Here is a 24,752-nt window from a genome sequence, read left to right as displayed (position 1 = left end):
TAGTGCTCAGAGCCATTAGAAACATGCCGAACGCCGACGTTGGCGCAAAAAAACACAGGAGACACTACGTCGTATTCAGCAGCAGACCCTGGTAGATACAGATGATGACGCTGAGGAGTCATCGTCGACTGCTTCTACGACTCCGCATCTGAAGATGAAAGTCGTATCACGGCAGGGGAAGGCGGCGAGAATATGGACTGTCAGAAATTGCCAGACGCTTCAGACGACAAAGGGTTCCAACCTGTACGCCGTAAGAGGAAGCGTAGACGCTGGAACAAGAGACGGAACAGCCATGGTTAGGGTATTACCTAACGCTGCCTTTGAAAGCTGCTGTCTCAATGAGGGGTAGTTGTAATACAGTTGGGCCAACTATGCATTCAAATTGGTCTGAGCCACTCTCCGGTGCTAATTACAGGGGTGACACCATTTTTTTGTCATGCTAGTTAGCTGTTGCCTCTCCAGTATCGACTAAGCATGTCTGGAAACAAAGCACGTTCTCACACCAATTTGTGACGTCAGTGGGCTGATAGTCAGATGTTTCCCAGGAATTGAGTAGGTCAGGAGCTGGAAAACCCGGATGTGTCCCAGGAATTAAGTCTCCAGTATCGACTATACATGTCTGGAAACAAAGCACGTTCTCACACCAATTTGTGGCGTCAGTGGGCTGAAAGTCAGATGTTCCCCAGTAATTGAGTAGGTCAGGAGCTGCAAAACCCGCATGTGTCCCAGAAATTAACTAAGTCATGAGCTAAAATTTGAACTGTCCTAGGGATGAAGTATGTCATGAGACCAAAAACAGCGCCCACCAGTCCTGGGACAAAGTAGGTCACTAACATGTAAATATATAGGCCTATACACTGAAGGACATAGGATAACTCTTAACCTATTACAGCCATGCATCATTAAGCATAAAGTAGTTTACAACATTTACTAACAAAAATCACATTGCTATAGTGAAAATGTGCAGAGATCGGATTTACGTGACTCTCACATTATTTGATATTATTAATGGTATATCGATGGCAATGAAAACCTCGTAACACTATCTGTCTGTGGAACCTCGTAATTCCACAAACCAGTAATTCTATTATCAAAAAACGATTTGAAAGTGCATAGATATCCCCAATCTGTCAATAATTAGGCTTCTATTACACAGTTACACTAGTAACAACATTATCTGTATCACTTTACATATTTTTTGAGATACCGTTTTTGTCTGTCCTGTAAAATTTAACAAAATGCCTACCATTAATATACGAAATTAGCTCTACTAAGAAATTCGTCAGTGGAGTAGAAAGAGTTGTTTATCAATAAATCCTTTAGTCTCCTCTTAAAACGTACTTTGTTTAGTATTCCCAATTTTTCAACAGCTCTCTGCTGAGTGTCTTCTAGTTCACACCATAAATAATTCGTATTTATTGTTTTTGGACTAAGAAAACTTTAGTTTGGCTTGAAGAGACGCTCCCAAAATATGATCCCATACGACGTTATGCAACGATTTTTTTTTATTTTTATATCACCTATCTCTGATAACACCCATTTTGCATATGGCAATTTGTTTAGTTTTATTATCAGACTGTAATCCTCAGATGTAGCACTAGTGACCTCTTCTATTTGCCTGTCGATATATTTTAGACGTATGTTAGGTGGAAACCTCTTACAAGTTCTGAACTGCTTGTAGTATGTGTTTTAGTATTTAGTAGCAAATATCTGGCTAGAAACCATTCATTAATATATGCGAAAATTTCAATAACAGCTAATCCTACCACTACATTTGACTATCTATTTATTGCAGTGTTTTTATAATCTGTAAGCAAAGCAGTTCTTGCATCTAGTAATAATATTGAAGTAAGGTCAATAAATCACATGAAAATGTATGGGTCTAAGATGGAATCTTGTGGGACAGATGTTATTTATTATCTGTGTGTGTGTGTGTGTGTGTGTGTGTGTGTGTGTGTGTGTGTATGTGCTTGAGAGAGAGAGAGACAGAGAAGAGAGAGAGAGAGAGAGAGAGAGAGAGAGAGAGAGAGAGAGGGGGGGGGGGGGGGTAGGGCGGTAGGTTTGTGAGGTTCATGGACGCTCAGTCACATCCCTACTACGGTATCAGAGTCACACGTAATTATTTCCTTCTCGGATGACGACTGCAAGCGTAATGTAAGGGTCTTCCCTATTGGTACTAATTATTTCCTGTTTGGGATATTGGGTTTCAATCATTTTGTAAAGTTTCCTGTGGCACCACAATATTTTAATTTATATATAAATGTATTATGGCTTATGCAGTCAAACGCTTTTTTCTGATCGCAGAGATGAGTTCGAAAAAATTTTGGTAAACTTACACACTGACAACATAGGCACCGTTGGTGAGAAATTCTGCAGAATCGTATGTGTATTTAATATTAGCAGAAGAAAAAAAAAAGTGTTTACTGATACACACTATTTGATTATCTGTAGTTTAAATGTGTACAGACGCTGTGGACAATTCCATGAGGTCCATTATAATAATTACCTTCTTCTCTGCTCATGTTTACGTGTGGGACCTAATGTGTGTGACTTTGGATTATAAAGTAATTACTTCGTTATCGTCTTTTTTCAGGGGAATTAGTAAAAAGCTGTAGTTTTGATTTAGGAACTGGCTTCCAATTATCATTTTGTTAACTACAAATGTACCACCGGAAATATGTAAAGTCAGAACAGAATAACAGAAGAGTGCCATGCAGTTTTGAACATATATAACGCTGTATCTCTAAGTACGAAGTTATTTTCACGAACCACAGACGTGGTGGGGGCGGAGGCTAGAGATAAGATAGGATCACGCATTGATCAACTCCGTTATCAGTAAGACTTCCGTCCGCGGTACAGCAACAAGCAACAAAATGGGCTGCGCTATTTCCATCGTAAAGTACATCCTTTTCCTGTTCAATTTCATTTTTGTGGTAAGTATTCGTACTTTTAGAGCCAATGTACTTCTCTGTTTTTTGCATCCACTCTGTCAGCGATATTTGCTTCTTTGACTGTGCATTCCAAACTTTTGACAAAACGACAAACGCTCGATTATATTCTAGTAGCTAAGGAGCGAGAATGACGAAAACCTTGCCAAAAATGCTAGTTGTCACGGCCGTAGGAAATCATGCCTTGTATGTGAGACAGTATCTCTTGCTATGATCAACGAGCCCATACCAGAGCGTACGTAAATTTAGTAACAGGTCTCTTATGTTTTCAGCTCAATAGATTTGAACAGCAATCCTTCCCCCTAGATACTTAGCTAGTTCATGCTTTAGCAGTCTGCAGAGAATTGTATACTGAAGTTTACTGTCTTGAAGACAACAATTAAACGAGCTACACGCCTTGACAACTGAAAGAATGACGTAAACGGCATAATCAGAAAGTCGTATCATAAACTTCTGCAAACAGCCTGTTGATTTTACGAACGCATTTTATGACTTGTGGAAGAGTGTGAGCTGTATACTGCGAAATAATCGCACAAAAACTGTGATCCTTAGGTAGCCAAATAATCCTATGTTTTTCAGCGTAATTAACAGGGTAACTTGGAACACAACATACTCATTTCTGTATCTTCTGGTAGTGTGGACTGCATTACACTACTAGCTGTTTGGAATTTGGCCAGTGTACATCCAGATTTTTCCATCATCATAATCAATCTTGAACATTCCTTAAGTTGTGTTCACAGTGTATACGAAATTTAAAACGACGTTGTGTTTACCACCAGAGATGTCATACGTTTGAACTGTTATTTGTACAACTAGTTTAGATAAAGTTTCATCACTTGGCAGACCTAAAGCATAAATAGCTCCTGTGGTTTCCTAAGCTGTTTGCATTTTATGTCTGTCAGATTATGGCATTTTGCCTAAACATACTGTGCGTATAAAGATTCAGTTCTGATGGTAAATGCAATGTGATTCTTAGATTCAGGTCATATTAGTATTATTTAAGAATTACCGATCGAGTTCCCACATTAATATGACTTACCTCTGTACATTACTGTATCAGCAGATAAAGCTTATTCGGTTTTCATGGGTATAACAGCGTCGTCTTGAAGTAATGTTTCGGCAAGTTTCCACCTGTCATACTCAGGAGAAATTCTGGAATTCTGGATCCCTCGCGGCAGAGAATTGGGAGAAGTCCTTTAAGACAATGGGAACGTAAGGGCAACACGACACCCACTCCTCCAAAGGAGAGAATCTCAGACCTGGCCGCGAATCGAAACCGGGCTCCTTCGGTTAGCAATCTGCCGCGCTAACCACGCAGCTACCGAGGTGGACGGCAGTGTGTACTCAAAAATTTTAGTCCTTACTCTTCTTCTCTTGAGGAAGCATCAGATGGACAAATTGCATGCTCCTGAAAGAATATATCTTGCTCAGCAGCGAGGATTGCGAATGCGTTTCGGACGTCTAGCTCTGGTGTTGCTTGCCCATTTCGTCCGTTGCAGCGGAACTCTAAATCCTAGGATCACATAAAATGTTATCTGCACGCAGCTCCTCCTGTGACGGTTCTCATTTGTTTGTCTTAATAACTAGCAACGTCGTTAACGTCTCTACAAGCGATAAATGTGAATTAAGTTGAGAGTAAAGTATCTGTCGCCACCCTCCCCATACGTCCGATTGCCAAGTTTAACGAAACTCATGGCCGATCTCTTCGTGAATTTTAAGTCTAGATGTCCTGTTGTTTACCAGAGGGAATTGAAAATGTTCATAAGACCGATCTGTGAAAAAATCATGTGTACATATACGACCGGCGTGTTTGTCTGTGTGAAGGTATTGCGTAGGAGTAGAGGAAATTTTATACCTGTATGACGTGAGATAGGTATTTGTCCTGGCTAATACTGTTTCTTGGATTTTGAAAGAGGTAAGGAGGATGTAAAAATCTGGCTAATCCAGACAAAGAGGGAATTAAAAGCAGTCTACTAGCCTCAAAAACAGGTCTTAATATGAGGAAGAAATTTCTGAAAATTGACATCTGAAGCACAGCATTGTACGGAAGCAAATTATGGACTGTCGGAAATAGGAAAAGAGAATCGAAGCATTTGATATGCCATGTTACAATAGGATGTTGAAAATTAAGTCGACTGATAACAAAGAAAAATAAACAACCTCTCCGTAAAATCGATGAGGACAGGAAGATTTGGAAAAAAACTGTTTGGAAGAAGGGACCTGATGACAGGATACGTTTTAAGGCATCAGGTCCTAACTTCCATAGCACATGGTGGAGCTGCAGAGGGCAAAAACTGTAAAAGAAAACAGATTGGAGTATGTTCAACAAATAATTAATCGAGGACGTTGGATGAATTTGCTACGCCGAGATGAAGAGCTTATCGCAGGAAAGTCGTGGCGGGGTTCATCAAAGCAGTATCATGAATGTCGATCTATCGCTCTCCTCCCAACTCCCCAAAAGAATATAATAAATCAGAGGATTCCTAGAGAGTAGCCTGAAAATGACAGCGAAACCTCTGCCGTGAAAGTGTACAGGCGATGAGAGTATACGCAGTCAAATTTATGAGAGACACACGAACTTTATTTGAAGTAAAATAAACCTTTCATTCTGCAATGGAGAGTGTGACGTAATGAAACTTTCTGAGAGAGTGCAGTTGGGGACGAGTTCGACACAGAACAACGTTCCACCAACACAACAATCGGAGCACTCATCACTGCCCACCACATTCCTTCGATCCAGTATCGGTGTCCTACTCACTTAAAATCAACAGAAGCTCTCGTGCTTACATTTCCGGACCAATTGATAGCGCTTCGGTAGCGAAAAAAAAACGCCTCTTTTTCTGGTCTCAACTTTAGGTTTTCCAAAAGTTTCAGTTATTGCAAGATATTCTCTCGAAGAAAAAAGTCAATTATATTCCGAAAAATACTGAATGACTTCTGTAATATACTGCATATATCTTTTAATGAAAACAATTATTTTCGAGAAATGAGAAAAGGTGTTTTTTTTTCAGCATCTTTATATGGAAATATGTTCTACACTATCGTTCATCACAGTATTATCCTGTCGCTTAAATCGTAGAGGTATCCATAGTGACTAGTGAAGTGGAAATTGAGACATTTGTTGATAATCCGTTCGACGGGCTACAACATTAATATTGTCTGATTTTCTGCCTCTAATCTTACCCTTTCGTGTGCTTGCATAACAACAAAATAATAACATTTCACTCATAATATTCATGTACATCAGTAAGTTTTGTGGAAGCTTTGAGAAGTCAGTCAGGCTTCATTATATTCTACGAGCTAGTTCTCGAAACTCAGCTACGTTAATAATGGCATGTGACATAGTGTTTCTGAAAAAGTCTTCTTCTTAGCTTGCAGGTATCGCACTACTGACAATTGGGATTCTGATAAAGCTGCAAATTGGTGAAATTGGAGAAGTTCTTGACTCAAAGACAAATACTCCTGCTATACTACTCATAGTTATTGGCAGTATTATTCTTGTGATCTCATTCTATGGATGCTGCGGAGCAATCAGAGAGAGTCATTGTATGGTCACAACGGTAAGTACGTCAAAATTAGTTATAATGTACTAACTACCTAGGTGCTATTCGTGAAATTTCGTGTTTCTACTATGATACCGATCCCTCTCTTGTAATACAACTTAGAAATAAAGCGTTTACAATTATGAATGGTATATCTGAAAACTGCCATTTTTAATTCATATTGTAACACAGTGTTAACCTATCTGTGAATTTCAAAGCAGTTAATTTTAGGAGTCACAAACTTGATAGGATGCTATTAACAGGCAAGATGAGATCAACATCAAAAACTAATTTTTGAAAGTGACTTCTAACTTCTTTAGTGCAGAGAAACATACGGAAGTGATTCGATCTTCTTCCCAAACATGCAGATGGTTTACAGAGCTTGCTGTCTAAGAACATAAATAGTGTGCACGGTAATGGTTAACGTTTTCTAAAGTTAATGGCATTTTATGTTATATGTTACTCAGTTTTACTGCTTTCAACACAATGAGCACATCTCATTTTATTCAACGATAAAGCTGATCTTATCATTTTGTTCCGAATGTGACAAGATTGTTGTTAACAATTCTGTACAAAAGCCTTACTTGCTTACTTTGGTGCGGACAGTACATAAGAACAGAATGTAGAGTCGAGTTCTGTAACACAAGAAAACTTCAAGGATATCCTGAACAGATTAATTATAAATTGTCGTTTACAAAATGCTAGGACGTGTAGAGTGCATTATGCATATCACGATATGAATAGGCAGCCACGTCCGGAAGCAAATCGTTTCCATGATGCAGGAATGAAGTTGCAAAACAGTGATTTCCTGTTTCCTGCATTTTTTTAATGTGAGAGAACGGTAGTAATTCGCCAATGCACTAACTCCACGAGTCGTAGTACGTTAAATCGTAGTGTCTTTAAATAACCAGTTACTGACAAACAGAGAGTTGTATATAACGAAAGCCCGGCATTTATTTACAACAAACAGACCGCCACAAGTCGCTTATTGTTTGCTGTATTACTAGTTACACAGTACAGACGAGAACATCTTCTGATAATACCAGCTTTCATGATAACACATTAAAATCTCAGATCTACAAGATTGAAACTAACAATGAAGCAAATGACACGTGACCCGTAGCTGTTCGTCTACACGTTAATTTTAATTTCGTTGTTACATTTCCTTACCTGAGAACATTTTTGCTCATATATAACATGAAGCTGTTGCGCAGTTGTTCCTATTCATAGCTTAAAGCACCTTTCTTCCTTCGTCGGCGTTGTAGACTCAAATAATACTAAGTTACAATATCTTAATTTTTTCATTTACTATAATTCTGCTTTGACAAATGCAGTCATAGTTGCCTATTTGCTTTCCTAATTTGTTGTCTAATACTATTGCTATACCTGCTTTGGCACTCTGATTTTACTAGGTTTCGCTTTAAGTTAGTGGAGTATCAGAGACCTTTCTAGCACCACGGTTTTTGAGGGAGCAGCCCTAATATCGCACCCGTTTTTAAAATCCACAACAAATTTACTAGCTTTTAATTAATCTGAATACCATATACAAAATTCTATATTATTCATAATAACGTACAAAAAATAAAGAAGTCACAACACTTAAATACAGATAGCTGGAAAATGGTGTGTATTCCTAACATCAAGTGGGGTGATATCAGGAGTACTATATTTAAAAATTATAAAAATCAAGGCGTGGGTGGGTGGGGGGTGGAGGGGGGGGGTGGGGGGGGGGGAGCCGCATCTACTCGGAGTCCAGGGACGTCTTCCATGGTCTAGGGGTACGTATTTGATTACCAAACAAAATGTTCTCGATCCCAGGTTCGAATCTAACAACTGCTTATATTTTTAATAAAATTCATCAGCAATGGGTGTCGAAGACTTCCAGCGAAACAGGTGACCGTCATTCTGTGAACGGCCTTGTCAAAGAGGACGAGGGAGTGGACATAGGTTCATGGCACTCTTTTGCCGTTGTAGTGTGAAACTGCCACTAAAAATAGGAAGAGTCAGCAATGATCAAAGGCTTGAGGATGCAGAAGGCAATGGAAATCACTGCATTAAAGACACATAATGTGTATCCACGAAACATGTGACTTCTGATTGAAAAAGTGTCACGATGATGTCTCCACTCCAAAAGATTACACATAGTCCCCCATTCGTATTCGGTGGGAGACTGCCATGGGGGAGGTGATCATGAGAAAAATATTGAATAACCAACGAGAGGATAACGTTCTATGAGTCGAGGCGCTGAGTGTCAGAAGTTTGAACGTGTTAGAGAAGCTCGAAAACCTGCAAAAAGAAATACTAAGGCTCAGTCTAGATATATTGAGGGACAGTGAAACGAAATGGAAGGAAGAAAAATTTCTGGTTGACGAGTAAAGGGTAATATCAACAGCAGCAGAAAATAATATAGTGGGACTAGAATCCGTTATGAATAGGAAGGTAGGTCAGAGAATGTGTTACTGTGAACCATTTTAGTGATAGAGCTGTTGTCATCAGAATCGACAGCAAACCAACGACGACAGGAATAGTTCAGATATTTGTAAAGACGTCACAAGCAGAAGCTGAAGAGGCAGAGGAAGTGTATAAGTATCATGAACGGGTAGTTCATTACGTAAAGGGAGATGAAAATCTAACAGTCATGGGGGACTGGAAGGCGTTTGTAGGGGAATGAGTGGAAGAAACGGTAACGGGATTGTAAGTTGTACCTAGGAGAACATGTAGACTCAGATCACAATTTCGTAACGATGAAGAGTAGGCTGACGTTTAATAAACTAGTCAGGAAGAGTCAGTACACAAGGAAGCGAGTTGCGGGCGTACTGAAGAATGGAGAGACACGCATGATGTTCTCTGATGTCGTAGATAGAGCGGTAAGGAACAGCTCAGTAGGAACTTTAGTTGAAGAGGAATGGACATTTCGGGAAATAACTATCACAAATGTTGGAAACGAAAACGTAGGTGCAAGGAAGGTAACTGCCAGGAAGCCCTGGATAACAGAAGAAATGCTTCAGTTGATCGACGAACGAAGGAAATACCAACATGTGCAGAGAAATTCAGGAATATAGAAACACAAGTCACTTATGAACAAGGAAGCTAAGGCGAAATGGCTACATAAAAAACTGAAGATACCGAAAAATAAATGATTGCCGGAAGGACTGACTCAGCATATATAGGTGTCAAAATAACCTATGATGAAACTAAAAGCAAGAGCGTTAACATTGTGAGTGCAATGGGAATTCTAGTGTTAAATGTAGAAGAGTACATTGAAGGCCTTTATGAGGGTGAGGACTTGTCTGGTGAGGCGACAGAAGAAAAAATAGGAGTCGGCAAGGAAGAGATGGGGGATCCATTATTAGAATCGAAATTTAAAAGAGGTTTGGACGTCTAAATATCAAATAAGGGAGAAGGGATGGATAACATTCCACTGGAATTTCTAAAATCATAAAGGGAAGTGGCAACAAAGCGACTATTCTCATTGGTGTGCAGATGTATGAGATTGGCGATATACCATCAGACTTCCTGAAAATCATCATCCGCACAATTTCGAAGATAGCAAGGGACAATATGTGTGAGAATTATCTCACAATGAGCTTAATAGCTCATGGATTCATGTTGCTTACAAGAATAATATACGGAGAATTGGAAAAGGAAGTTGAGTATCTATTTGGTGACGATCGATATAGCTTTAGGAAAGGTAAAGACAGTTCTGACATTGCGGTTGATAATGGAAGCAAGACTGAAGAAACATCAAGTTACGTCCATTGGATTTATCGACACGGAAAAATCGTTCGACACTGTAAAATCGTGCAAGATGTTCGGAATTCCGAGAAAAATAAGGGTAAGTTATAGGGAAAGAAGGGTAATATACGATATGTACAAGAACCAAGAGCGAACAATAAGAGTGGAAGACGAAGAACAAAGCGCTGGGATTAAATAGGGAGCAAGACAGGGGTGTAGTCTTCCGCTCTTGCTGTTCAATCTATACATCGAAGAAGTAATGAGGGAAAGAAAAAAAATGTTCAAGTGTGGGATTCAAATTCAGGGTGATACGCTATCAATGATAAGATTCACTGATGACAGTGCTATTGTCATTGAAAGTGAAGAAGAATTTCAGGATGTGTTGAATGGAATGGGCAGTCTAATGAGTACAGGACATGGACAGAATAAATTGAAAAAGACGAAAGTAATGAGAAGTAACAGAAATGAGAACAATGAGAAACTTTACATCAGAACTGGGTTCACGAAGTGGACGAAATAAGGAATTTTGCTACCTAGGCAGTAAATAACCCTTGACGGACGGAGTAAGGACAGCATAAAACGCAGACTACCACTGGCTAAAAGGGCATTCCCGGCCAAGAGAAGTCTGCTAGTATCAAACATAGTTCTTAATTTGAGGAAGAAATTTCTGAGAATGGACGTCTGGAGCACAGCATTGTATGAAATGTAGGAAAACCGGAACCGAAGAAAATCGAAGTCTTTGAGATGTCGTGCAACAGAAAAATGTTGAAAATTAGGTGGGCTGACAGGGCCAGGAATAAGGAGGTTCTCCGCAGAATCGGCGAGGAAAGGGGCACTCGGAAAACACTGGCAAGAAGAAGGGAAAGGATGATAGGCATCTGTTAAGACATCATGGAATATCTTCCATGGTACTAGAGGGAGCTGCAGAGAGGAAAAACCATAGAGGAATACAGAGGTTGTTGCAATTACTACTCTGAGATTAAAAGTTTAGCACATAAGAGGAATACGTGGCGGGCCACACCAAACCATCCAGAAGATTGAAGACTCAAAAAAATAAAGCTTTTGAAAACGTAGAATGTACTGCACTCCCCGAAAGCTGCTGTTGAGGAAGAAGTAATTTAATGTAATGTGGCTTTTCACTGATGTTACTCAATTTGTAGAATGAGCAAGCAGTACAGGAAACCAAGGAAAAATTTGGAAAGGGTGTTAAAGTTCATGGAGAAGAGATAGAAACTTGAAGATTTGTTGATGACATTGTAATCCTACCATAGACGGCAAGGGATCTGAAAGAACAGTTGAACGGAATTGATAGGGTGTTGAAAACAGATTACAAGAGGAACATCAACAAAATAAAATAAGAATAATCTAGAGTAATCTTAAGTCAAGCGATCCAGAGGAAGTTAGAGCATGAACTGAGAAACTGAAAGTAGCAGGTGAATTTTACTATTCTGGCAGTAAAATAGCTGATGAGAGCCAGTACCAAAGATATAAAACGTAGACTGGCAACAGCAAGAAAGGCATTTCTGAAAAAGATAAATTTGTAAACATCTAATATCAATTAAATTGCCCCTGCTACCGGTCTAGCGTTTTAACAATTTCGTGGCTGCACAGCTGAATGATGTAAATGAAAATAAAAATGACAACAGCTAGTTATAAACGACGAAGTTGTTCGTTTAGAATGAAACCAGTTATGGAGTAACAAACCCACATGTAATAGCACCTGTTGCCGTTTTTATTGATATTTATAAACTACATACCTCCAAAAATTCGTTCCTTCTAGAAGTATTCCTGATTGGCTAGCGGTTTTGTATAAACTGATTAATAAACTACCGAGCTAAAAAAAAAAAAACAGTGATTAATAGCTCTTTGGAAACCGGAATATCAACACCGCATGACTAGTAATTTCATGGTACTCATGATGGCACATGGATCTATGTACGTGTCGAAAGTCACCTGTCAACCTTGTTATCTAGCACTAAGTCCACAGATCATACTCTTGTGGGCAGCGTCTCTGCCTCTAGATCAAGGGGTACCGGGCTCGTTTCCTGGCCGGGTCAAAATTTTCTTCGCTCGGGGACTGCGTGTTTGTTTTCTAATCACTTCATTTCACCTTCAACGAATCGCAAGTCGTCGAAGTGGCGTCAAAAAGACGTATCTCGGATGTCCGGACAACCCCTAGATGGGGTCTCCTGTCCATTAATGCCATACAATTATTCCATTTCATCAATTTAAGTGTTAGGAAGTATTTCCTGAAGATATTTGTCTCGAATGTAACATTATGTGGAAATGAAACGTGGACGATAAGCAGTTCGGACGGGACGAGAATAACAACCTTTGAAATGTTGTGCGATAGTAGAATGCCGAGGACTAAGTGGGTAGATCGCATAACAGATGAGGAGGTAGTGAATCGAATTGGGATAAAAAGAAATTTATGACCCAAAGGACTAAAAAATGGAAGATTTGAGTGTAAAGTGCCGATGACGAAAGGATGAGGAAGGAAACCGGCACTGTGCTTTTCAATCCTGGAGCGATTTAGGCAAATCAACAACCTAGTCCTGGATGGTCGGAAGGGGGTTTGAACAGTGGCTCTCCCATATGCGAATCCACTGTGCTAACCATACTAAAAGAAGGGAACATAAATTGATAGGACACATCCTGAGGCATCAAGAAGTAAGAATTTGTTAATGGACAGAGATGTGGTGGGCAAAAGCTGTAGACGGAGACTAAGGTTTTAATACGGCAAGCAGCCTCAAATGGATAAAGGCTGCTACAGTTATGCAGAGATGAACACCCTTGCACAGCATAGACTGTCATAGAGACCAGCATCAAACCAGATTCAGACTGAAGACCACCATAAACAAAAACAACAACAAGCCTCAATATGCTGCACATCTAATATCGGCTAGATATCCAGTATTAAAGAGACTGGTCTCTGTCTATCTAGGTCAACCTTGCCACAATTCACGTATAGGGGTAATCCTATACTTTTTAAGTTTTCACTTTTGTAAAGGTTCAAATGGCTCTGAACACTATGGGACTTAACATCTGTGGTCATCAGTCCCCTAGAACTTAGAACTACTTAAACCTAACTAACCTAAGGACATCACACACATCCATGCCCGAGGCAGGATTCGAACCTGAGACCGTAGCCGTCCCGCGGTTCCGGACTGAGCGCCTAGAACCGCTAGACCACCGCGGCCGGCGTTTGTAAAGGTATAACTAAAACTGGTTCAGTTACTTCCTCATTCACATGGTTGATCATATGATTACATATCTCATCGTCCTTGCAGACTTCCTGAATTTTAATTTCCGAGGCGCTTTTATGATATCCTGTTTTGCTTCCAGTTCCAATAATTTTGGGCAACCATGACATTAAACAAATGTGCTCAAAGATCGTTGAATTCATAGATCCGTGATGACACCTTCCACATTTTATGACAGATTTGTTACTAAAATATAATCCTAAATAAAATTGGAAATTTGTGGTAAGTTCCTATGGGACCAAACTGCTGAGGTCAGCGGTCCCTAGGCTTAGACACTACTTAATCTAACGCTAAGGACAACACACACATCCATGCCAGAGGGAAGACTTCAACCTCTGACGGGGGAAGCCGCGCAAACCGTGGCATGGAGCCCTAGACCACTCGGTTACCTCGCGCGGCTTTTAAATAAAACTGCAAAACAGAGATTACAATTGAAACATTCAGTGCAGTCTAACTGCCAACAAAGCGGTCTTTATTAGCCACGAAGAAGATACCAATTTCTTTACGTTTTATTTGTCTTTTCGGCCCTTTGATGCCGTTTGGCATCCGTGTCCACTCGTTCGTTTTTCTGCAAGAGGGACTAGTCGTAAAAACTTTAAATGCGAAAGAGTTAAGGAACTTTTATTACAGATAAGTAATGTAGTACCCCAAAAGGTACACCACAAAATAGAAGTTAGTTACTGATATCCTATAATATCTGCTTTGTTAATGTTTTGTGTGTACGTTGTGGAAATATGACTACAGAAGGAAAAACACTAATTTTTATTGTTTATTTATTTTTTTCAGTATGCTGTGTTCCTCCTGACAGTACTGGTTCTGCAAATTGCAATTGCTGTTCTTGCTTTTGTATACGGTGGTGATACGGATGCTGTTCTAAAACAAACTCTTTATGATTTTGTTCATGACTACAGTACAAACGAAAGTAGTCAGAAAGCAATGGATGCGCTCCAGAATAGTGTAAGTTATGATTCCTTCAAAATATTAGTAGAAGATTACCAGTATATTTGAATTCTAATGTTGTAAGTAGCAATCTAGATTGCAAAATTCTAACTTAAAGAATCCGAAGTGCCTGCGACGATCTTCCTTTTCGTAGCTTTTCTTAGCCATCGTAACTGCTCCTGTAGATGTTACTTTCTTACTTCATTACCTCTCAAATTTGTGTTCTCCTACATTCACTGTTCTGCTAGAGTACTATCCTCTCCTGTGGACACTGTCTCTCCGGTGGGAAGTACGATCCCTATCGTTACCCGGCCACTCGATTATGAGAAGCGTGTCAGTAGTGGGTCTAGGCGTTCTGTCTAAAGGGAACACATCAGCGAGAACTTAGGATATTGTACCCAGCAGCCAACTAACCAACAGGCCTGAGGTGCTGTCCTTCACTGAAACCGAAACTGTTCTAGTGAGGCTCGCTTCATCTGTTGGGAAACCTGCTGTGTCCCGTGTCAAGGGCAGCGACTGCGAACGGGTAGGCGTCCTTTAATTGTCGGCAGTTCAGAAGTTCCTCAGGCAGACGCACGTTGCAACGAACTATGCCTGTCGTCTGTGCTCCGAGGTCATACTTGGATCATGCCAGCGACTAGCAGAGAAGGTCGAGAATATCAACCGTATTCACAGATATCCAGCGAAGCTCATGATCTGCAGCATCGTGCTCACAACAGATCGTGGTCCCTTGGTTGTGAGTCGAGTGGAAGGCTTGAACCAGATACCCCGAGGGTTCTGTGAAAAGTTAGGCTGTGACTTTCTAGACTTACGACATAGTGTTGAGAGTTGGAGGGTCTGCTTAAATGGGTGAGATGTGTACTACACATTAGCAGTAGCTACCCCAGTAGCTGACTGTGTGTGAGGTGCACACAAGGGTTCCATCCAGTCCAGACAACAATAGATGTAGGAACCTCAGAATTCCAGGGTAAGATCCAAAGAAATGCAGCCCACAGGTGAGTGTATTAAAATGCTAACAGTAAATTGCTGAAGCATTCACAACAATGTCAGAGTGCGAACGCTACTCAAGAACACTGAAGCTCACATTTTACTAGGAACACTAAACTGGTTGAAACATGGAATTGATAGCAGTGAGATTTTTGGGGCAAATTTACTGGTATATCGACATTATTGGCTGGGAGGAAATGAAGGTGTTGTATTTGAAGCAATATATAAGAAACTCAAATCAACCGAGATAGAAATTTAAGCTGCATGCGAGATTTTTTGGGTAAGGTAATGGACAGAAAATGGTAACTGAATCCTTCTGTTGCCCAACGAGACTCAGCTCTTGATGTGACCAAAAACTTAAGAGCAAACCTCAGTTCACTTGTACGTAAGTTGCCCGAACATACTGTAAGCATCAGTGAAACTATTATAAATCTAACAATAAACTGGCAAAATCAAGTTTTGCTTGCGGTGGGCATGACAGACATATTGCGAAACTTTACTAAGTGACTTATTTGAAAATTATCTAGAACACATAGTTCAGAACCTGACTCATGATGGAAATACGGGGTGATTCAGGAGGAACGTCACATAATTTGTGATGCGATTCTCCATGTGGAAATAAATTGAAAAAATCCTATGAACATGTGTCCGATTTTCGATCGTTCCGGAACTGGAGTGGATTGAAGATAGCACGCTTGTAAGAAAATGAAGACAAGTATGAACATTACTTATTGAAGTGCCGTGCGGGCGCTGTGGTTGATAGTGTAATGATTGGACAGATGACTGATCCATCCAACAACATGTGTTCAAAAAGGACCCCGCCCCTCTTAGGACACTTGTCAATGCGTTGGAGGGCTGTTGTGTTGCACATCGAGCGTCATATCGACGGGCTTTAATGTGGGCAACAGCGCCAGTGATGGGAGCGACACGTTCTTCATGTGTATCCACCTTCTTAGCCTAGATATCCACCTTAACCAGCCCCATGAACAGAATTCTAATGGGGTTAGATCGGGTGGTCTGGTGGGCCAGTCCGCCGCGGCCAGATGTGTTACTCAGGTACCGGGCTACTTGTCTGGTACAATGAATCGGTGGTCGATCATGCTGCAGGTAAATATGCCGTCGTTGCTGTAACGTCACGTCTTCCAAAAGTGCAGGCACATCTGCTATCAGGAAATGGGCATATGCTGCGGCTGTCATGCAATTTGGCAAGAAGATAGGCACCATCAGCCGGTCATCAATCGTACTGCACTCGACATTCACTGAGAACCTAACTTGGAATCTTGTTTCCCTAGAGTTATATGGGTTCCCTATCGCCTGTGTACGAGAACTGCTGGTTTCACGATACCACTGTATGTAAATGCAGTCTTATCTGTAAATAAAGTGAATTGCACGACGTCTGTGTCTACAGCCAACCATTCTCAAATTTGTTGCCTGTCTGCTGAGTCACCAGAATGCAAACTTTGCATGCGCTGTATGTAAGGTACTGCAGACTCGTGTTTGGGGAATATCGAGCTGACAGCTAATGCACCGTGTACTTGTGGTGTGATTCCATTGTGCTATCGGAATAACGTCGTCCCTTTCCTCGACTGACTGGACGGCCCCACGTTCTGATGTTACGTGTTCACTGGATAGTATTCCGGATTCACGTTATGTTTGAAAATCCATGGTAGGGGTTCATCAATCAGGGAAACGTCTCTGGCATTCTGTCACAGATGTATGGGCCCTGCCATTATAGGTCCCGTACAATACAGTACAATACCCGTCTGCGTATTCTGCGGGGATCAATGTATGCAGCGTGTTCATATTCATAGACACAATGCACTTGCTCAATTAAATAACATCAAGCATAACATGCACACGGCCTCACGACTGCTCACTGATCCAACCCATGATTGCGCACCAGGTGCACTTGCAGCCGTTGCCTCAGTGAGACGTCACAGTCTTGCCATCTGTTGGAGAACACTCATACCTCTTGTAAGATGGATCAGTAGTCTGTACCATCATTATTTTGTCTACCACAGCGCCTAGATAGCATTTTGGTAAGTAATATTCACACTTGTCTTTATATCCGTTCATAGATGTGCCTAGTCTTCAGCCCTCTCCAGTTTTGTAACGATTGAAAATCGGACACAGGTTCATAGGAATTTTTCCTTTTTTAGTTTATTTTTCACACGTAAAATTATGTCACAAATTATGTGACATTCCTCCTGAATCACCCTGTATATTAGATATAATGGCAATAAATAGACCTGACCTTTATGAGGAAATCCACATCGAAACTGGAATCAATGATCATTAGGCAGCTCTAGTAACAGTGAATACCAAAGCACAAAGGGCAACCAAAAGCAAGTAGAAAGATTTATATGTTCAGCAATAGACAGAGAAGCAGTCATGTCTCAACGAGGAACTTGAAACTTTTAGCTTTGGACAGGAACATGTAGAGGAACTATGGCTCAAGTTTAAACGAGTAGTTGACCAAGCACTGAATAGATAAGTACCCAGTAGAACAATTCATGATGGCAGAGGTTGAAAATACCGCTTCAGTTGTAAATTACTTTATTTTCACACGACCAGTCTCGGACTGTTATAAGCCCATCCTCAGGTGCCGTAGCTGTAGCTGTGCTGTGGCCCCCGAGTGCCGCGTGTACGAGGCGCGTTGTGCTGTCTATGAGCGCAGAACTATGGCTCCCTGTTCTGGGCTCCTAGGCAGCACACCGCGCCTGCCACACGCGGCACTCGGAGGCCACAGCACAGCTACAGCTACGGCACCTGAGGATGGGCTTATAACAGTCCGAGACCGATCGTGTGAAAATAAAGTAATTTACAACTGAAGCGGTATTTTCACCCTCTACTATAATGCTCAGTTGCGGATGTTCTGCCAACAGGGTTGTTCGTAGTCCACGATGGGATGGATCCTCCATGATATACAGTGACTGTAAAGAAGTTCTAAAGAGACAGATGCTACTGCATATTAGCACAAGGCCGTAGATAGAGAGACGCTGGAAGAAACGAGTTTAGCGGTCAAAGAGTAATGTGTAAAATCTTCAATGAATATCGTAGCAGAATATTGTCGAAGGATCTGTCACAGGATGGCTGTTAGTGACACCAAAGTTAATGTCCAGTCACTCATGAACAAGGTAGGAATTCAAATTGAGAGAGGCACAACAAAAGCGTAAATGCTGAACACTGCTTTCTAATCTATCTTTAACAAGGAGAACCCAGGAGTTCTCCCCCAATATAATTATCGTACCACTGAAAAGATGAGTTAAATAAAAATTATTTACAGTGACGTCGAGAAACGTCTGAAATCATTAAAATTCAACAACGCTCCTAGGTCCGACGGAAACCCTATCAGATTCTTGTCTCAATTCGCTCCTGAGTTAGCCCCTCTGTTAACTATAACCTATTGTAGGTACCTCTAGCACAAAAACTGTGCCCAGTAGTTGGAAGAAAGCATATGTCACATCTATATTCAAGAAGGGTAGAAGAAGTAATCTACAAGATTACCGTCGATTATCTTTGATATTTATTCTGAGCTCGAATATAATGAGGTAGCTCGGACAGAACGAGCACCTCCATGCCAACCAGCGTGGATTTTGAAAATATAGATCATGTGAAACCTAATGCACATTTTTGTCACGTAACATCCTGAAAGCAACGGATCAGGGCAGTCAGGCTGATGCAATATTTCTCGATTTCAAAAAAAGCACTTGGCTCAATATCACGTAAAGGGATATTATCAAAAGAATGAGCACAATCGCATGCGGTATCAAACGAAATTTGTGATGGGAGTGAGATTTTTTGGTAGGGAGTTGACAGAATGTCATCTTTGGTGGAGATCCATTGACTGATGCAGAAGCAGGTTCAGGTGTACTCCAGGGAAGTGTATTGGGTCTCTTACTGCTCATGTCATACATTAATCATCTTTCGGACGATATTAATAGTAAGCTCAGACTTTTCACAGGGGGTGTAATTATCTACAGCGAAGTATAGTCTGAAAAAAAATATGTATAAATATTCAGCCCCATCTTGATAACATTTCAGAGTGGTGCAAAGACTAGAAACTTGCTTTAAATGTTCAGAAATGAAAAACTGTTTACTTCAGCAAGTGAAAAACATAGTATCCAACAAATATAATATCAGTGAGTCACAGCTGGAATCTGTAAACTCATACAAACACCTGGGTGTAGCACGTAGTAAGAACTTGAAACGGATCGATCACATAGGCTCAGTCATGGGCAGGGCATTCGGTTTATTGGTAGTACACTAAGGAAATGTAATCAGTGTACAACGAGATTGTTTACAAATCATTTGTGCGACCCATCTTAGAGTATTGCACAAATGCATGGAACCCATACCAAACAGGTCTAGCAGGGGATATTGAACATATACTTTAAGGGCAGAAAGAATGGTCATAGTTTTGTTTGTTCTGTGGGAGAGTTTCACAGAGATGATGAAACTGATCTGGCAGATTCTTGAAGGTAGACAGAAAATATCCTGTGAAAGTCTAGTAACAAAGTTTCAAGAAACGGCTTTAAATGGCGAGTCTAGGAATATGTTACAAGCATTTACTTACTAATCCCATAAAAATCATGAGGACAAGATTATATTAGTTACAGTACACAAAGAGGCATTTCACTTCCTCCCCTCTTCCTCTGTCCACTGTCCATCTTCGCCTCATCCCCTCTCTCCATCTCCTCCTGCCCCCTCTCTCTGTCCATCACCTCCCACATTTCTTATTCCATCTTCTACTCCCCCCTCTCTCAATGTCCTTATGCTCCCATTCTCTTTCTGTCTCCTCCTTTCCACTTTCTATGTCCATTTCCTCCCACCACACTGTCCATTTCCTCTTTCCTCCTCTCTCTGGCATTCTGTAATACGATTTTTTGGTACTAACGTACCCCCTTTATACATTACATATTTCTTTGTATAATATATACATTAAAACAGGTATACAAAAACAAGCACATATTGGAATGGAGTTTTCTGCCAAAATTTCAGAGTAACTGGTGAAGAACTTCTAGAGACTTAAGATTTTGAACAAATGAACATGCGGTTTTGTTAACAATGTATCACCTTTATGTATTAGTTATATATTTATATGCCATATGGTGCTCCAGTAGGTATATCAAAGCTTGCAGATATTCTAATGCAACGTTGTGTCAGAATCTTAGAGCAAACACTGAAGAACTTCTGGAGGTTTATGATTTTCAACAATGGAACATTTTTATTTATGTACATTTTACATTATGATTTATTTATGAATAGCTCCTTTATCATAAATGAGTATTTCTCCCTCCTGTGCAATTAAAAATTTGGTTATCTTTACTTTGTAGAATTAATGACTATTTTCTTAGATCTTTGGTAGGATAGTACTTTGATGCAATGTATGTGTCTGTAGACTTTGAATGAATATTTGTTGTTTTTCCCTGTAACTGCAGCTAGAATGCTGTGGAGCAGATGGACCAGGAGATTATTTGAAGACAGGCGTGTTAAACTTGCCATCTTCTTGTTGCAAACAAGGTGACATTTGTAGAATTGGAATTCTTAATACAGCACCTTACTACACTACTGGCTGTCTTGAGGCTATGGAGAGCTTCTTGAGCTATGCAGGACACATAATGGGTGGTATTGCAATTGGAGCAGCTGTTGTTGAGGTATGAAATTAAAGTATTATTATCAGTACTCTGTTCTGATCAAAGTAAACAGTGCTTTCCTTGATATTTTCTGGTAATGCACCTTTCTCTCATTGATATAAAACTATTTAACGAGTTACAGCTTCTGCTTGTGTGTGTGTGTGTGTCCTACAAATTCCAGAAATTTTATGTCAATGAACAAAGAATTTCTTGGCATCTACACCCAATAAACATATCCTTTGTTCAAGAATCAGAATCTGTTGGCACTACGATTTCATACAACTCTCAAATATATGTCATACATACACTTGTTAAGCATTATTTAAAAATTTTATGAAAGATATGAGTATTATAATAGAAGTAAATGAATCTTCACCACACAGCTACCAGATTGTACAAATATCATTTGGAACAAATAAAAATGATAAATTATCGCACTTATAATCTTTTTATAGCCTCTTTTCAACAAAAATTTATAAGAGCCACCAACATATAATTTTTTTCTTATCTTGCAAATTTCCTTCTCCTATCTTTGTTTGTTTTTTTCTAATGTAGCAATGACTGTATGTTATATACAATTTTGAAGTAGTACAGTACTGGCATTACTACATTTAAATGTAGTACTTAGGTTTTGTGCATACAAATTTCAATCATGCAGTAGTATTAGAAAGAAGGGTCTCAGTGCATATTTCGTCATAACAGGGTCCTAGAAACTTTGAAATTATATTAAAAAATTTCTCTTTTAATACTAACATCAACAATTTTTACTTGCAACTGTTGTGACAAAAATTCTCGTATTAGGTGAATAAGCATTATTATTGAGTAGTAGCTACCTACATCTTAATTTTAACTTACATATCATGCACATAATAATTATGCACACTTATTTTCAGTGATCTAACACTACCAGACTGTCATGAAAATTATTCTGACAGCTATCCACATAATCTTAATTCTTTTAGAATGAAACTGGTTCACTGACTCAGTTTTCATCATGAGCACTAAGATAATTTAGTGTCAAGATACTCCCTCATGTAAAAATATGTACCTGTAGTATGATTTTATTATTTCTTTTATTTCCCTTTAGTGTACCAACATTGACAACGAATATTAAATACAGGCACCAGTAAATAGAACACAAACTGACTCTGGAAGTCATTGCAGCAAAGGGAGTTCCAGTTATTTACGAAAGTATTATTTAGCGTTGTCCATAATCCATCTCTCTCTAAAGTCATGTTATCCATATTACCTGAATGTTAACAGAGATGGATATAATTCACCTATATCTGTCCACTCTCAGCATTCTGGTCTGTTATATACAGTTATGTTATCCATAATCACCAAAGAAACAAATACCTTGTGTTAAAACCAATGTGCACTTTTACCCTACATCAATAAAATTAGTTTTTTTTTTTTAAAAAAGAGTCTGCATGAATAACAGAAAAATTCTTTAAAGTGGAAGAAGATGGCACTAAATAGTGTCTTAATTTTACAGTAAGTTGCACCAGACAAACGAAGGTTAACAAAACTGTATTTTCACTTAAAATGAAGATGTACTTACATATTAAAGTTTTGCGTTCCAATATACCTGATTTACTGTATATTTTAAATAATACACAGTAATTCATTTTTACAAATTTTTAATCAAAATCATGTTTTGAAGACAATAAATAATTGTTTCAGATTGTTGGAATAGTATTTGCTCTTTGCTTGGCCAGCTCAATCAAAAATGAGGCTCGAAGAAGAGATGTTTAACTTCTTGTTCAAAAGAAATATGTGAAACTGTTGTGATCGGATTTCCGCAAGAATCACTACAGTGAATGACAGTCAGTAATACTGATTACTAGATTTAAAGAACATGTACTGTGAACAAACAATGTAAGAACAATTTTAGCATTTCTACTAGTATGAACCTTTATATAATTTTGCATTATTCTGTAACAAGTGATATTATTGTAGGAGCATGTATGACTAGCATTGGCAGGTATCATTAGTTTAATTCCATTATATAAGCTATCATAAAATTCAAGAGACATTTATTGGTTGCAGTTTGACATTTGAAAAAGTAGTGCACTTGGAACAAAACAACAGCCTTTTTCAATTTTGGCAACACAATGATGATAGATCTTTTAACTCAGTTTATGTATAATAGTATCTAAACAACTTACTTTGTTGTTATAGATCCTGCAAAAATTTGTTATTAGTTTGTCACAAATATGAAACAGAGTGTGGCTGCATCGTTATTTGTTAAGAGTCTATATACAGATTCTACTTATTTATTGTCAAACGAAGATTTGTTTTAATGAAACCATTCGTAAATAATATAGCACTTTTCTTTTTTTCTCTGGTTGTGTTGCTGATTTTATTTACTTTATTTTACGGGTTTTAAATAAGTCACCTCTCCTATCTGTCTACTATGAATACTACACAATGTCTGAATGCATTTGAGGAACTCTCCCCCATTGTGTTGCCTAATCATTTCCAGTTCGGATGTCAGTTACTTCAGAGCTTTAGATGATTTCATTTTGTCAGAACATATCCTTATTTGTAATACATTGCAGTGCCATAAGATCCATCAAAGTGCATTTTCATGAACAAATGTTCAATAAAAAATCAAAATTACAGTATGTACTAAATTCTACATATGCTTCATGTGAGACAAAATAGCACATTTTTCCACAAGGTATTTTTCGATTTCACAAACCACTGATTAGACTTTTAAGGCCTTTACTCCAATTCAGTCATACTTATTATTCAGATCACGTATTTTAATAGTCTTTCTTTAAGAAATATCATGAAACAGACTTAAATATTTCCTTTATTATTTTGCTATTTTGATCTCTTAGTTGATTTTTGTTTCTATAAAGGAACTCTAACTGTTGTTATTTTGTGATAATTCAAAAAAAATTCTTCCAGTATAGTTGAATGTCCAAGAATGTATTCCTATAATAGAGACGAGATTTCATACTTCAAAAACAGTTATCTGTTACTGTCATGGTAATTTCCTGAAGCTTGCTGATGATTTCCTTGTTTTTCTTTGTATCTGGCACTGAACACTTATTTTATAAGTAAAATGTTAGTTCTAAATAATAATAATAATATGTAACTACAAGATTTGAGATGTTGCACACAATGGGGCACAACAAATAGTTTTTTTAGCAAGGAATCATTGTTCATTACCAAAAATTTTATCCTTAAATAAAATGAATTGAGTTATATTGGTTCCTATTGATAGCACTATGTTTCCTCTCTAACCTCACATTCACACTGCTAGTTTTCTTTATGTTTTATGGGTTCTAATATAATGCAGACTGTTTTTATATAGTACTCGTTGTCCATTAAATTTCTTTTGCTATAATTCTGAAATTTTGAGAGTGATGATAACCCTGCTGCCTTCTATATTATTATTTATACATCATCAGGCATTTTTGGTGTACAAATCAATTTAAAATTGGCAGTGAAAAATCGGAATTATATATATATTTAGTACCTTAACGCAGTTTCTAGAGAAATGCACAGGAAGACATAAATTTCTTTGAATGATGGCACCATTTCTCGTTTTTCATAAATAAGACCAACTCTAGCAGTTCAGAGCTGCTTTTTCTAAAACAGTGTTGTTACCTATCTGTCTACACAACAAACAAATTTTACTATACAGATATAAATTTCTCTCATGATAAAGTAATGGAATCCACAATAACT

The 24,752-nt window shown here is 38.9% G+C and overlaps 1 protein-coding gene across 1 annotated transcript; it reads left to right on the top strand.

Moving 5' to 3' along the window:
- The first annotated feature begins 2,858 nt into the window (after positions 1–2,858).
- LOC124776576 (23 kDa integral membrane protein-like) lies at positions 2,859–22,838 on the top strand. Its single transcript, XM_047251627.1, has 5 exons — positions 2,859–2,933; positions 6,320–6,508; positions 14,275–14,445; positions 20,856–21,071; positions 22,734–22,838. Exons 1-5 carry the CDS (start codon positions 2,874–2,876, stop codon positions 22,803–22,805), a joined length of 708 nt encoding a protein of 235 aa, XP_047107583.1. The 5' UTR covers positions 2,859–2,873; the 3' UTR covers positions 22,806–22,838.
- The last annotated feature ends 1,914 nt before the right edge of the window (positions 22,839–24,752 follow it).

Source organism: Schistocerca piceifrons, chromosome 1 (genome assembly GCF_021461385.2).
Source record: "Schistocerca piceifrons isolate TAMUIC-IGC-003096 chromosome 1, iqSchPice1.1, whole genome shotgun sequence".
Taxonomy (NCBI): Eukaryota; Metazoa; Arthropoda; class Insecta; order Orthoptera; family Acrididae; genus Schistocerca; species Schistocerca piceifrons.
This window is presented reverse-complemented; position numbering and strand designations above follow the sequence as displayed.